At 36.2% G+C, this 14,991-nt stretch overlaps 2 protein-coding genes across 6 annotated transcripts; one reads left to right on the top strand and one right to left on the bottom strand.

Moving 5' to 3' along the window:
* The first annotated feature begins 564 nt into the window (after positions 1-564).
* Positions 565-6,475, top strand: LOC126704386 (ankyrin repeat-containing protein At5g02620-like). Its single transcript, XM_050403368.1, has 3 exons — positions 565-1,662; positions 3,280-3,689; positions 5,249-6,475. Exons 1-3 carry the CDS (start codon positions 1,116-1,118, stop codon positions 6,107-6,109), a joined length of 1,818 nt encoding a protein of 605 aa, XP_050259325.1. The 5' UTR covers positions 565-1,115; the 3' UTR covers positions 6,110-6,475.
* A 1,390-nt stretch (positions 6,476-7,865) lies between these two features.
* On the bottom strand, positions 7,866-14,731 carry LOC126703482 (type I inositol polyphosphate 5-phosphatase 12-like). Of its 5 annotated transcripts, none has more exons than XM_050402443.1 (11): positions 13,873-14,731; positions 13,033-13,285; positions 11,954-12,770; positions 11,162-11,286; positions 10,897-10,981; positions 10,210-10,518; positions 9,852-10,122; positions 9,544-9,667; positions 9,104-9,464; positions 8,161-8,491; positions 7,866-8,083 (listed from the first exon to the last, which is right to left on the bottom strand). In XM_050402443.1, the coding sequence occupies exons 1-11, from the start codon at positions 14,729-14,731 to the stop codon at positions 8,034-8,036; spliced, it is 3,585 nt and encodes a 1,194-aa protein (XP_050258400.1). In that variant the 3' UTR covers positions 7,866-8,033. The 5 variants fall into 5 exon arrangements, with proteins under 5 accessions (XP_050258400.1, XP_050258403.1, XP_050258402.1 ...); XM_050402446.1 differs by having other exon boundaries at positions 7,866-8,491; positions 9,852-10,112; positions 10,206-10,250; positions 10,353-10,518; XM_050402445.1 differs by having other exon boundaries at positions 7,866-8,491; positions 10,210-10,250; positions 10,353-10,518.
* Between the last annotated feature and the right edge of the window lie 260 nt (positions 14,732-14,991).

The raw sequence follows: 14,991 nt of genomic DNA, 5'->3' as shown, positions 1-14,991 counted from the left end.
TGACCTCTGTTCTAAAAGACAATAATCCAGATGCATGGATTGTACTTTATACCATTTCTTAAATTAAATCAAGAAAGAAATTTCATAAAGTATTAAATTTATAAATTAAATAAAATTAAAAAAATAAAATAAAATAGACCACCATTGTCTTTGTCTTTATTTTTTTGGTGGTGCCTCCTCTATCTTCAGTTACTTACAAGATAAAGTAGCATTATTCTCTTTTAGACTTTTAACTTTATTAATAATCAATAGTTTTGTAAGAGTTTCTCCCTTGTTTCAATTTTTTTGTTTGTTTTATCTTTTGGTTGATTTTTATAAGTTTGGTTTAAGGAGATAATGACCTCTGTTCTAAAAGACAATAATCCAGATGCATAGATTGTACTTTATACCATTTCTTAAATTAAATCAAGAAAGAAATTTCATAAAGTATTAAATTTATAAATTAAATAAAATTAAAAAAATAAAGTAAAATAAACCACCATTGTCTTTGTCTTTATTTTTTTGGTGTTGCCTCCTTTATCTTCAGTTACTTACAAGATAAAGTAGCTTTTAAAAAAAAAAATGTGGCAGTATATGCATGCTTTCAGCAATTACTAGAGAATGATACATATAATACATTTTTTAATTGCTATTTGGTGTGCTTGCTCTACAGAGTAAAACTCTCAGTTTCACTTTCTGGGTTTCCCAGGAAAAACATCAGGTTTTGAGTTCCTGATCTGTTCAATTTCTTATAACTTGTGGAAATCAGTTTCTGGGTTTTCACTTTTCAGATTCACTGGAAGACCCAACTGGGTGTTCTTTCTCAACATTAAAAAAAGCATCTTTTAGAGCTCAAATTGCAGTTTCTAGCGTTTCTAACCATTGGGGCTGCTATCTATTTTCTTTGAGTACCAGCTTCTGAAGAATAAAGGTTTTGATTCCTAAAAAAATAGGTGATTTCTAGTTTGAATGGTAAAGTTGGAATCTTTAAGTTCAAAGTTGTGGATGGGTCTATAGAACCTGAGAATCAGAGTTCCAAGCTTTGGTTGGTGAGTCATTGTTGAAAGAGAAATGATATCCCAAATACAAGAAAGTGGGTCTCTCTGAGTTTTACAGGTAAGTTTTTGAGTGTGATCATGGAGAAACAGAGCAGCTTTAAGGGAGCTACAATGGAGAAACAAAGCAGTTTTAAGGGAGCTACTATGGAGAAACAACAGAGTTTTAAAGGGGTCATGGAAAAACAACAGAGTTTTAAAGGGGTTATGGAAAAACAGCAGAGTTTCAGAGGGGTTATGGAGAAACAGAAGAGTTTTAGAGGATTTATGGAGAAGCAGAAGAGCTTTCGGATAGTGATGGAAAAGCAGCTGAGTTTCATGGGTGGTGAGAGGAAGAGAGGCAAGGATTCCCCAGGGAAAAGAGGTGACTTGCCCTTTCATTTGGCTGCTAGGGCAGGGAACTTGAGTAGAGTTAGAGAGTTTCTTCAGAATTGTGATCCTAATGAGGCAAAGGAATTGTTGGGAAAGCAGAACCAGGAGGGGGAGACACCCCTTTATGCTGCTGCAGAGAATGGATATGCTTCGGTTGTGGGGGAGATGTTGAAATATTCGGACTTGCAAACTGCATATATCCCTGCTAGGAACGGCTTTGATCCATTACATATTGCAGCAAAGCAGGGTCATCTTGGTAAGAATATCATCTGATTGCCTGTCTGGTTATAAGATAATCCTCATTATTGTTACTTTTTATTCACAATTTTATAAGTAATATGTTGTGGGTTCGAGTCTGGGAATTTGCCTCTTCCAAACCCGCGGAAGTAGCAGCTTTGTGCACTAGATATGACCTTTTAATGTTATATGTAATTTGTTGATTGCAACTTTCTTGATTTAGATAAAAATCTTGATGTTTCATAATAGCTTAACCATTTAGGCCAACCAGTAGGTATTAGTCAGGTAGAACTGACATGGTTATTAAATTCTACATGCATGTGTCTACGAAATTGGTTTTTTAAAGTTTTTTCACACCAATTTGCAGGAAATATGCTAGCTCTTCTTATTTACTTCATGTCATGTCATTCAAATTCATCATGGCTGGGCCTCATCGAAAAAGGAAGGGAACTTGCTTTTTCCACCAAAATAGACAGTCTTTGTTCATTATCCCATCTTCATTCTTCAGTTTCCTTATTTGCTTGATTGGCTTTTGGATGCCCTTAAAAATGTTATTTGCAACATTTATCTTTCCATAGCAGGTTGATTACTACTCCATCCGGGGTGGAGTTGTCAAAAAACAGAATTTTGAACCTTGTAATGATTCAAGTAGTTATAACAGAAAAGAAAAAAAAAATTGTAGAAGCTTGATGATCAAAATAAATGATATCATTTGTTGAAAAAAAAACCTTCTTAATTTTACCTTCTATGCTTATTTTAAGTGTGATGAAAATACAGATTCTTTCCTTAGTCATGACTATATATATATTTAAGTGAAAAAGAGTACTGGAAATATGTTCTCTATTTCTGTGGTATCTCAATGATTGTATGATTCTGTAACTCTTAATCAAGATGAAGAGCGGACATGCTCTAAACTGTACATTTTTCACTTTTGTACTTTCTGATTTTGAATCGATTAGGATCTGATCTATTGTAGGTTAGAGATATAGTTTGGTAAAAGGCTTCTCTCTCTCTCTCTCTCTCTGTGTGAATATGAACCTTTTTCTTATCATGCCACTTAATTGCCAATTATGCAGTAAGCTCTTTCTGTCTGTGTGTGTGTGTTTTCTTTTCTCTGTTCTGTTTCTGGGGGAAGGGATGGCAAAGAAAGCAGCAAACCATATGCGTGTTCTGTTTTGCTAGGTAATCTATATGTGCATAAGTGCATTCATTTTAAGCTAAGTTGTTTAGAACTCTTACTTACATTACTGTTTTCTGAAGTTGTAAAACATGGCATCACCAGTCTTTTTTTCCCCCTCCCTTTTTAGAGGATTTCATGGAATGTATGAAACCATAGGGCAATCATGTGCAAGCTTGTGTGCAATTTTATGTGTATGTGTGTTACTGTCTTTCCTTATTGATTGCTTCAGGCTGTCAATAAGACTTCACAATATAAAATAGTTAACTTCAATACTTGATAATTAAATCTATATTTCTCTTGCAGATTATAATTGTTGTTATGTTTGTAGATTAATTTTATGGGTAGAAATGCTAAATATATTTTGGGAAATACCAATGGTAATATCTTATTTATAGTCATGGAGGTTTTTATTTTCTCTTTTTATTCTGACAAAGGGAATGATAAAAATTCTTGCAGAGGTGTTGAAGGAACTTTTGCATGTATTCCCCAACTTGGCCATGACTACAGATCTAACCAATTCAACTGCCTTACACACAGCTGCTACTCAGGGGCACATTGACATAGTTAACCTTCTTTTAGAAACAGACTCCAACCTTGTTAAGATAGCCAAGAATAATGGTAAGACTGTTCTTCATTCAGCAGCCAGGATGGGGCACTTGGAGGTTGTGAAGTCCCTACTTAACAAAGACCCAAGCACTGTTTTTAGGACTGATAAAAAAGGACAGGCTGCATTGCACATGGCTGTGAAAGGGCACAACGAGGAGATTCTGCAGGAGTTGATAAAACCTGACCTGTCGGTTTTGAGTTTGGAGGATAATAAGGGAAATACAGCATTGCATGTGGCCACGAAGAAGGGCCGCATTGAGGTTCTTCCTCATTTCTTTATCTTTCAACTGTTTTCTTTTTTAATTTTATATAAATCCATGAAGTGAATTATGCTTTACAAATTATGTCTATGCTCTTATTACTTAAATAAATTAATAATTATATCAACTAGTTGATATTTTCCTTTTCCTTTAAAAGAAAAAAAAATCTAAGAGTTCTTTTAACAAGAATATGTTATTCTAAGATAGGCTTCATTTGTCATTCAATATTAGAGTTCAACAGTTTTTACTTTTTCCGGCTAGTAATTTAAGTTTATCACATTGATTCTCACATACTCGTCATTGACATCATACATACACATCACCAATTTTACGTTTGGAACGTGGAAATCGCACGTGAAATTATGGATGTCGTATGTATAGAGCGTAAATCAACAAGTGTGTGAGAACAGTTTCCCTTCTATTAAACTCCCCCAATCAGTTTGGGAAATGTTCCAACCTATGAGACGCATTGAATGGCCAAATTCTGTAAAAGTCTAGAACTGCAATTCTTTTTATTTGATTTTGGAGTACCAAATCTATATTGCATTTATAAAAGGGGATTTTTCAGTCAAGTGGATAGTTATGAGTGGATAAACCATCTTGTTAACTGAATAACAAACTAAACTCAAGCTTAGATGTTAAAATTGGTTGTTTAGTTCAGCAATAATAGCTTTTCAGTGATTGGGAATTTTCTTCAATCTAAAAAGCCCAGTTCAAGATTGATTAGATTGATATTGCTATTGCTATTGCTATCGCTCACTCCCGGGGGATCAGGAGTAAGGGTATAATGTTTGGTTCAGTGTCTTGAGGCTCTAAACTTGGCCAACAATATGAACTGAACTTCTTCAAATTGAACAATTAGCAAATTGTGTTTTTTGATTGAGTTATATGTTGGGTTGTCTATGTCTCCTTTAGCCTATAGTGTTGACCAAAATAATTAAACCTGCAATTTTGACACCTAATGCCCATCATTCATAACCAAAATTTCTTTCCCCATCATTTTTATTTTTTATTTTTAAAAAAGGAAGAACAAGAAGAAAGAAAACAATAGGGGGAGAGTCTTTTTTCTTCTGCTTCTTTCACTTAGGTTACTTAAAAGGATGACTTAATAATTTATAGTTGGTGTTGTTTCTGGGTATGAGATGTTGCCATGTTCTAACTTATTTGTGGTCAGTATGTTTGACACCGTCAATATAAAATGTGTTTTTGACATTGGCTTGGATAATACCATATTTCTTCTTACATCGCTTTTAGATATTCATGTAATATATAGCTTATAATATTGTCTGGTTAGTACAAAACATGCTAATGTAAATTACATTTCCTGATTCTTGGGAGTCGCCATGGAAAGGTCCTTGTCAGTAGCAGAATTTTAGTAAGAAGATCATAGGACTTGATTGAGTGAGGAGGAAATATCTTTCACAATCCTAATAGAAGGGCAGAAGATGAAAACATAAAATATTGGACATATCCTAAACTTCTTTTTTAACTTTTATTTAAATCATTTTTAAAATGTTGGGTTTTTACAGTTATTGAAATTTTCCTTTGTGCCATTGCAGAATGTACGTTGTTTGTTATCAGTTGAGGGTATTAACATCAATGCAATGAACAAGGCTGGAGAGACCCCCCTCGACATTGCAGAAAAATATGGAACTCCTGAACTTGTCTCCGTTTTAAGGGAAGCAGGGGCCGCCAATTCTAAAGACCTAGGAAAACCTCCAAGTGCAGCAAAGCAACTTAAGCAGACCGTCAGTGACATAAAACATGATGTCCAGTCACAACTCCAACAGACCCGTCAAACTGGCGCAAGGGTCCAGAAAATTGCAAAGAGGCTAAAGAAGCTTCATATTAGTGGCCTCAACAATGCTATAAACTCTGCAACTGTTGTTGCTGTTCTCATTGCTACTGTTGCTTTTGCAGCCATTTTCACTGTACCTGGCCAGTATGTTCAGGAAAAACAAGATGGAACTTCACTTGGACAGGCCCATATAGCTCAAAAAGCTTCTTTCCTAATTTTCTTTGTGTTTGATAGCCTGGCATTGTTCATTTCCCTAGCTGTTGTTGTCGTCCAAACATCTGTGGTTGTAATAGAACCGAAGGCGAAGAGGCAGCTTGTGTTTGTGATTAACAAGCTTATGTGGCTAGCTTGTCTCTTCATTTCTGCTGCCTTCATTTCTCTGACATATTTGGTGGTAGGCTCGAATGCCCAGTGGCTTGCTGTGTGTACTACAGTATTAGGTGCTACAATCATGCTCACTACTATTGGTTCCATGTGTTATTGTGTCATTATACATAGAATGGAGGATAAACAATTGAGGAGCCTAAGGAAAGCTGAGAGTCAACCTCGTTCTTTCACCAATTCTATGGCATCAGAGCCTGAGATTTTGAACCATGAATATAAGAGAATGTATGCACTCTGAGTTGAGGTTTTGGCATCAGCAACCAAGAAAAGAAGGCATTAAGGTTGTTCAAGTCATCTTTTCTTGCTTTGCACCTTCACAAGAAACCTTCATTTAAAGGGGTACCACGATTTCCTTCCCCTGCTGGGTCGTCTTTGGTATTGACATTGCCATAAATCTAGATAAGTTTTCAAATTTTATCCTAGAGACCAGTGTAGAATTTGTTAGAAGCTCAGGAGCAGGATAAGGTGCCAACTATTGATGTCTATGCAAATATATGCTTGAGTTTATATATAATCCTACTATGTGCAAATGCTGTAGTGGCTTATGATGTTTATAATCTGTTCGGAATTGCTTTTCTCTAAGGTGTTTCTATTCTCTTCCAAATTTGTTATTGATTTTATTGCCATGTGACTGTGGCATGGAGCATTAAAAATGATTAGCTTACAGTGTCTGACAGCAATTTTGAGGAAGAATAACATCCAAGTGACCATGGCATGATACACAGAATGGGTTTTCAGTTATAGAAGTACTTTTTAATATGTACCCTTTATGGCTTTTGCTGCTATTTATTGTTTGCAGTAATAGACATTTGAGTGTGGATTTGTAAACCCGTTAGATTACTTGATAAGTTTGACCATAAATTCCCAAAGAAAGAAAGGATGCAAATGTCATCAATTGAAAACATTGGTTTTAGTTGCATACTTGCAGACCTTTCAGGATTAACAGCTAGGACTAGGCCACCTGCCAAGGTTTTTTTTTTTTTTTTTTTTTTTTTGACTAATTTATTTATTTATATTTCTTATAAATAGTTTAACACATTTTCTTTATGCTTTAATCCTAGCTTGATTTAAGGGAGTTGACGTAATTTTGATTACGTACGAAAACAATCTGATTTTGATTCATTGTTGACTCTGAATTTCCTGATTTCTGTATCAATTTGTATAGCAAATTTGACTAAAAAAGGATAAAGTCTAGCTACAGCTCCACTTAATATCAATATTTTTTTATTGAATATGAGCTTTGAAAAATTTACAATTGAATTATATTTTCTTTTTATATTTTTAATGATTGGAAAAAAAAAAAGTTATATCATCAATCATATGTTTAAATTTTAAGTTTTTGTAGTCCAAAATTATGCATAAAAATAAGTTTATGGATTAAATAGTACATAACATCTGTTTGACACAAAATTTGATATGCGTGTTAAAAACGTAAAAATGTAAAAAACATGTAATCCAATGGTTAGATTTTTAAAATATGTAACAATTTTAATTTTAATTTTTTAGTGGAAATTGGAGCCAAATTTTGTCCCATTTTAAATCAATCATTTTTAATAAATACTATTGTTGCTTCTCTTAATGTCACTTTTACACGGGTTCATAACTAATACCACATTTACTAGTACCATTTTTAATAAGGATAGTGAACTCTATGTCACTACATTTATTATTCTTACTGTAATTTGAAACATATTTCTGGAACTAAGAAATGGCCATAAGAGAAAAAGGATTGCTTCAGCCTTGGATCTCTTTACTCAGCTGTTACACATAAAAACCAAATTATGAATAAAGCAAGTAAATCACTAGCAAAACGAGTCACAGTGGCTCTACTCTTAAGTAGTCCGTATCTGTTTTACAAAGAAAATTGGCACCCGTGGAGGCTAAGAAAACATCTGTAAGAGTTAGAAACTGAAGCAGCTCAATTTTGCTGCTTGTTACATTTTCCTTTCTGTCGTTTTGAACAACCCATTTGTCCAAAATTACAACGTGCATTTTACTAAAAAGAACGAAGTTAAATAGTTGGAAGTGTATGAACTGATGCATTAATATAATAGATGATAAAACAAATTGTGACTGTTGTAAGATGACTGTATTGGCAACCAGGCTCCACAAAGTATTTACATCAAGATTTTCCAGTCAAAGCACTTGCCCTGGTGATGCATCTATATCTGCCATAAACTATTAGTCTTTGTTTCTAGCTTCATGGGGGGTTTTGCTTCTAGCTTCTTGGGTGGTTTTTGCTTGGGGTTTTGCTTTTAGCTTCTTGGGGGGTTTTCATATGTTGGGAGTCATCAATTGCATCTGTCAAAGTACTTAGTTGCCGGAGATCAGACCGATGAATTAAGCCTCCTTGGTACTTTCTAGAATGGTTGGATTTTGAGTCGATGCGGATTGTCTTGCCCGAGTAGCAATGACGGACACGGACTCTGTGATTATAGCTATGGGTTGAGCAACTGCCACACACATTTATGACCAAGAACACTTCCTTGTCTCGAGTGTCTTCACTCCACCAGTTTTGTGGGATGCCATCAACATACTCTTCTAGGGTGTGAAAGTCCTTGTGACTTACTGAGACCTCCACAAATTCTTCAGGGTTAATTATGCCGGCTGCTGGTGTGACCTAATTTGAACACAATACAAGAACAAACAATAAATCAGGATTAAGGCAAAAATCCACCTTGTGGCAATTATCAATGTTGTTAAACTAAATAAAGCCACTTATTTTCATCATAAACGGGAGAAGTATGACATTTTTCATAGTACAGTCATACTTCTACACAGTAAACAAAATAAATAAATACATAAAAATAAAAACTGATGAAAATAAGCTCATCCTAATGTAGAGTAGAATACATCTATTTAGTATTTGTGCATTTTAAGCTACTGCTAACAGGAAGTGTGATAGCAGGTATGCTATTCTGACCATTCTTGTATTGATGAACATTATGTACAAGTTCTATGTGATCATTTGAGTACATGCATGCACACAGATATCCCTAAAACAGATATAAAGGTTAAATTAAAATATGTATTATATTTATTTATGACATTGCACATGACACAAGATATTTGTGATAAATTGCAGATATTTGGGCTTCGATCATGGGATATTGCTAAAGGTGATTTGCTCCTAGAAACTGATATATAGAAGTAATTCAAAATTTTATAGGGTGTCTAAGTAGGGGGAAAAAAAGATAAAAAGTTTATGTAAACAAAAGGCAGAACACAATACCTCAAGCCATCTTGGAAGGCCAAAGCCTCCTTTTGGGCGAAGTTCAGGTGTTTCTCCATCTTCCTTTACAGTTGACTGACCTTCACACATGATTTTATATATAACCGTATCCTTGGCATATTTGTTGGTGATTCTCACAATGGTTGATTCCTGGTTTTGAAGAACTATGTTTTTGGTGCTCACTGTGGTTTCTGGAATATAACTTAATCCTTCAAGAATGGACCTGATTTTCTCATTGGATCTGTAAATTCTTCCGAACTCCCGTCTCCTTACTGATTTATCACCATGAGCAATTCTCACATTGAATATACACCGGACAGGTTTGTGATCACTGTCAGTCACATCCATGCATGCCTCATACCTGTCAAAAATGAAGACCAAGTTTTACTAACAAACAAACCATGAAGATGACAGCAATCTTTCCTAATAACACAACATACTGTAAAATTGATGACACCACAGGGCACTCTAAACTGGAATTGGTCGCTGAAGTGGCACGATTGTCACGATATATTATCCGGTCACACCAGGCAGGAATACGCTTCTTCTCACCAGAATCATACCCTGGAAAGATAGTGAAAGTCATCAAAGTCGTGCTACCAAGAAACCAATGAAAACAGAAAAAACACAATCAAAGTAAATGTCAATCCACTTCCTCTTCTAATCGATTCAAATGTTAATGCTATAAATCAAATAGCTCATATAGTAAATGCTGAAATTCTTACATACAAGTGTTACTAATGTGTACCTGCTAAACCTGCTTGGTGCTTTTCAAACTTGTATGTTGGAGGGAATCTTATGAGTGCCTCCCGCATTCCTTGGAAAACTTTCCCAGATTGCATCTCTGCCCTGAGCTGATCTTTTTCTCTGAGCCAATCAAAGCATCTTTGCGAAACAAAGTCCCTCGCCTCATCATAAGATATACCGAAAAGACGGTAATTAAAGTCACCAAGAAATACAACCATATCCGCTTCAGATAACTCAGGCTTTGGTTCTTCAGTGTTGCCACCTGCAGCAGCCTGTCAAAGCAGCAAAGCCTTGCAACTGTTAGCCAATGAAAGTAGAAGAAGAAACAAGAAACCAAATCAACCATAATAAAAACTTACATTTGCAGCTCGAAGCACCTGGGCAGAAGTTGTGACACCAGCTGCAACAGAGAGGGCAAACGAAAAGCCAGAAGAATAAAGCAGCCAAAATAAATATGTGGAGAAGACAAGAGAGCAAAACAAAAACAGGTATGGCACCATACCAGCTGCATTGTTAAGTAGATTTGATGACCGGCTGAAGACCATATTGCGATATATGTGATCAAAATCTGCATTGCGGCGATTGACAGCTTCCAGATGTGCAGCCAAGTGACAGTTCACAAAGCAAACTATCCGATCATATACTCTGATTCTCAAACCTACACCTCCCTGTTTGAACAGTTGTAGCCAAGTCAATGTTATAAACTGAAGAAGTCAGGGGAAAAAAAAATAAATAAATTCATACAAGAAACAGTGCCATTAACTGAAAGAATGGTTTTGGACAGGTACTTAATTTCTGTAAAACCAAAATGTCAATTCAAGATTACACTTTTTTACTCTTATTGAGAACAAGGGCGTTTTGATAAGTAAAGGAGAACACAGTAACATAAAAGATCCCCCCAATTAAAAGATTATTTAACAAAAATTATTTCCATGCAACCATGAAGAGGTTATTCACAGATGAAATAACTTTATATTGAACTTTAGATAACATGATGATCATGACCATAAAGTAATTACTTTCCAACATTTCAAAAATATACAAACCTTGTTACCGATTGCACGACCAAAGCCACATGGAACTGCTCCAGCATCAATGTCCCCTACAAATGGTCTAAGATCCTTTTTCACCCTAATTGAAGAATATTAAGGTATTATATAAGAAATGACAAAATTATAGAAGGGTAGAATACTCTAAGGACATCAATAGGGACAAGTTAGGATGCTGCATTGAAGAAAAGGAAAGATAAAATGCAAAGTTAACAGGTAATTAGAGGATAAATCTCAAATACATTTCCATATAATTGCTTACCAGAGGGATATAAGCAAGCCTGCTAGCTGCCTAGAACCCATACGCTCAAAAGTTCCTGATTCATCTAAGGCCTTCCCTATCGTGTCCAACCACCATTGTCCCACAGAACTCCCTTCAAGTCCTACCTACATTTGAAAGGGAACAGGTATATAAATGAATAGATACCCTGGCATACACACAATAGAGAGAGAGAGAGAGAGAATAAAAGCAGGACAGGGATAAAACTTTGGTTGATGATCACATGGTCGGTTGGACTTCATGCTAGTGATACAATGAACTTTTACACGTGGATGAAAATCATGGACAATCAGAAACATCATATTGCACAAACAGGGCTTCTTTTTTCAGGATGCAAAAATTTTGCTTACAATTTCCCCAGCTTGCATTTGTTAGAAAATTAAGAAAATAACCTAATGCTGAAATGATCTTACATATCATTGTTGCAGAGTTATAGCACAAACAAAAGAAGTTCTGAAATCATCTCATAGACTTCAAGTACAGTTTTTCTTTTTCTGATCATGAAATACTACTTACTCATACAAGATTGAACCCATGACTCCTCTTCAACTTCCTGTTTAAGGGAATGAGATGCCATGTGATCTAAAAGACCATTGGCAAACTTCAAGTACAATTTGTATTTCAACTTTATACTAAAAAAGAAAGATTATTTGTATAGAATTTTTTATTTACTAGAAATTTGTATTCTGTTTATATAGAAAAACTCAAATAGGACTGAAGTAACCACAATCAAGTTGTGAGCAACATCAATTAGGGAAATAAATATGATCTTACAGTTTCTTTTGCTGCTGACATTGCAAGAAAACCCGCACCCATCTCAACTTCTTGCAACCCAACAACAACAATGCCAACATCTGATATAGCCGAACCCAACCATGACATAAGTGAATCATGAGAGGCTCTTCCTTGACCAACATTCCATGTACCAACTAAGATTCTGACATGGTCTCGTTTCGTATATTTTAGTTCTTTTCCACCCAATTCTGATCGTATTACACTGTCAAGAGGCCCTGGAGATGTAATGTGCCACCCACGTATACCTCCATGAGTAGCTAAGCTAAAAACATAACCAGCCCCAACTGCCAATTTTATGACAGGACTATTATGAGCAACCCATCCTGCAACTAGATTTCCCTCAAGATCCAATACTTGTACAACACCACTCACATAGCCTACATATATTCGTGCCCCGTGAGTGCAAAAGCATTGGACAGCACAAGGATGGAAATTAAATTCTTGCATTCGATTTCCATTCCCATCCCACTGCACAAGCAAGCCATTTGTACATCCACTCCAAATCATTCCATCAGCAGCTAGCACTAGTGCTTCTGTTCTCTTGACATCTTCTACAAACGCACTTGTCCCTTTGGTTGCAACACGACGAACAGCATCTGCAGCTCCCATTATAGCATTGCGTGATCGTTGCAAAAAGCTAGTACCCTGTGATTTCTCCTTTTTCGATGGGGAAACAAATTTTACCTTCATCTCATCTTCTACAGCTTGATCATGCTGTACTGCTGACATGTCAACTCTATTCTCCATCTGACCATCTACATTAAACACTTTTAGAAGCTCCCTTGTGCGAGCATCCCTGTGAAAAGTGAAAACACCAATTCTTAATATACCTAAGAGATGTAATTTGTGATATTATAAAGAATTTCTTCACAAGCAATGAGGCACTTTGAAATGATATCTCTTCTCTGAAAATTCACAACTTTGAAATAGTAAAGCTCAGCCTCTTTTTTCTTTGGCAATGTAAGCATCTTATTGGAAATTTTTAGTGTTTAAAGATTTAATTATCAAGCACACAGCAACCCTGTACGTAAATATACTAATATGAAAGAGTAGTTTACCAAAGTGAGAAGGACACAGGCCCAGCACTCCAAACTTTAGCTCTAACAGTATCAGATAACAAACACTTTATATCTTGAGAAGATATACTACAAACACCATTAACAGAGACTTGGCTCCTTAAGTCCACAAATGACCTCTCCACCAGTAAAGCAGCCATGTGCCTTTCCTCTGCTTTTAGAGAAAGAGATTTTTCAATGGATTCCCATGGCCAGATCTTAATAATACCACCTTCAGCTCCAGACCACAGATCACCTGCATCAAAGGAACATGAATAGTTATCTCTATTAGCACTCAAACATCGCCAAGATTATGTCATAGAATGATAAGTTCTCGTGATTTTACATGCAAATTACACACCAAAACTCAAGCTTACAATAAATCAAGTGATAGGAAAACAGTTGGGTAAAGTCATTAGTAAATTAAGACAGCGCGTCTTATAACAAACTTCACATATCCTCTCTTTGCTTAATCATAAAACACAACACTTGTGAAAAAAATCCCCCATTATATTCCCCATCTCTATTCATATCATTTTTCAAAAGAACACATTGACTAAATGTATGCTAATTTATAAAAAAATAGCAAAACTTGGAAACAATTCCTTAGCTATTGTACCTTAGGTTCTTCAATTGAATTCAATCATATAGTTGTATTGACTAATACAAAAAAACCAATATTCTCTTTTCCAAGGACACTTGAATCGAACCACGTCATTCATTTGTTAATGTAATCACATGATTGAATTGATTAGGAAACATGAAATTTGGCACCTAAGAAACAAGTTGTACCTAAGACTTACCCTCTTAAATAAAAACAGACAAAAAAAATAAAGAGCTTACCATGAGATGTCAAAACCATTGAAAGAACAGGACCACGATGAGCCTGCCATGAAAGACCTTCTTTGAAAGGATTATCATCCAGAGGCTGATCCATCTTCCAAGATCTAATCTTCCCATCCTTATGCCCAGTCCAAACCACCCTATTCCCACAATCAACCATCGTACACATAGTTGGAGACGTGTTCACAGACTCATGAAATGGTGCAGCATCCTCATCACCCCTTCTAACCCTCCCACCAGACCCACCAAGCCCATATCCAGGATCATAAGCACGGTCAAAATCCCACACCCTTATTCCACACTCTTGACCTGCCCATAACTGCGTTTCCGTGCATGCAATGTTCCTCAAAAACTTTCCCACCTGGGTTTCTCTCAAAGGGTGAGGCCTTAACTCAAGGCAAGGCGGGCGGCCAGGATGAACTGGGGCGCGAACCGGAACCTTGAAGATCCCATTCATCCCGCCACTTCCAATGAATTCAGGCAATGCTTGCATTTGCCTGGATTCATCTTGACCATCTTCCATGCAGAGGCCACGGTCCATTCTCTGCGAGAGATAGTCATTAGTATTTCCACCACCACCGAAAACTGGTGTCCCGGAAGAAGCGGTGGTGGTGGACGAGGAGGAGTAAGGAAAGAAATCATCGTCGGAAGAGTCATTATAGTATTGCTGTTGGTGGTCTTCAAAGCAGTCGGGTACGTGAGCCTCGTCTAGGCTATGTTTACGTACTTTGTTGTGTCGCTTTTGAGGAGTTGAGTTTGCACGTAGTTGATGGCTGTGGGATTGGATTTTACGTAAAGGGACGGCGCTTAGTCCAGCCAATGCATCCTTATCATCGTCTTCGATTCTGGTGTCATCCATGCATGAAACAAGCTTCAAAAAAATAGCTAAGAAAGAAAAACCCAGAAAGATAGAAAGAGAGAAAGAAAGAAAGAAAATGGGAAAAAAGAAAGAGAAAATTTGAAAGGTGGAAAAAAAAACAGAAGAGAGAGTCAAAAGGGAATGTAACGTTTGTTTCGGAGAAAAATTTGGGGGAAGCAAAGGCGGAGGGTTTGCTGGGAGCTTACGGACAGGAACGTTTCTTCCTTTTATTTCATTTTTGGGTCATGTTACCGGCAATT

This window comes from Quercus robur, chromosome 10, assembly GCF_932294415.1.
Source record: "Quercus robur chromosome 10, dhQueRobu3.1, whole genome shotgun sequence".
Taxonomy (NCBI): Eukaryota; Viridiplantae; Streptophyta; class Magnoliopsida; order Fagales; family Fagaceae; genus Quercus; species Quercus robur.
This window is presented reverse-complemented; position numbering and strand designations above follow the sequence as displayed.

Coding starts and splice junctions, on each gene's coding strand:
- LOC126703482 (XM_050402442.1), bottom strand. CDS start 14,731: ATGGATGACACCAGAATCGAAGACGATGATAAGGATGCATTGGCTGGA. Junction 10,519..10,896: donor GTCGTGCAATCGGTAACAAG/GTTTGTATATTT, acceptor CTGTTCAAACAG/GGAGGTGTAGGTTTGAGAAT. Junction 9,668..9,851: donor GCACCAAGCAGGTTTAGCAG/GTACACATTAGT, acceptor CTATCTTTCCAG/GGTATGATTCTGGTGAGAAG.
- LOC126704386 (XM_050403368.1), top strand. CDS start 1,116: ATGGAGAAACAGAGCAGCTTTAAGGGAGCTACAATGGAGAAACAAAGC. Junction 1,663..3,279: donor AGCAAAGCAGGGTCATCTTG/GTAAGAATATCA, acceptor AAATTCTTGCAG/AGGTGTTGAAGGAACTTTTG. Junction 3,690..5,248: donor CGAAGAAGGGCCGCATTGAG/GTTCTTCCTCAT, acceptor GTGCCATTGCAG/AATGTACGTTGTTTGTTATC.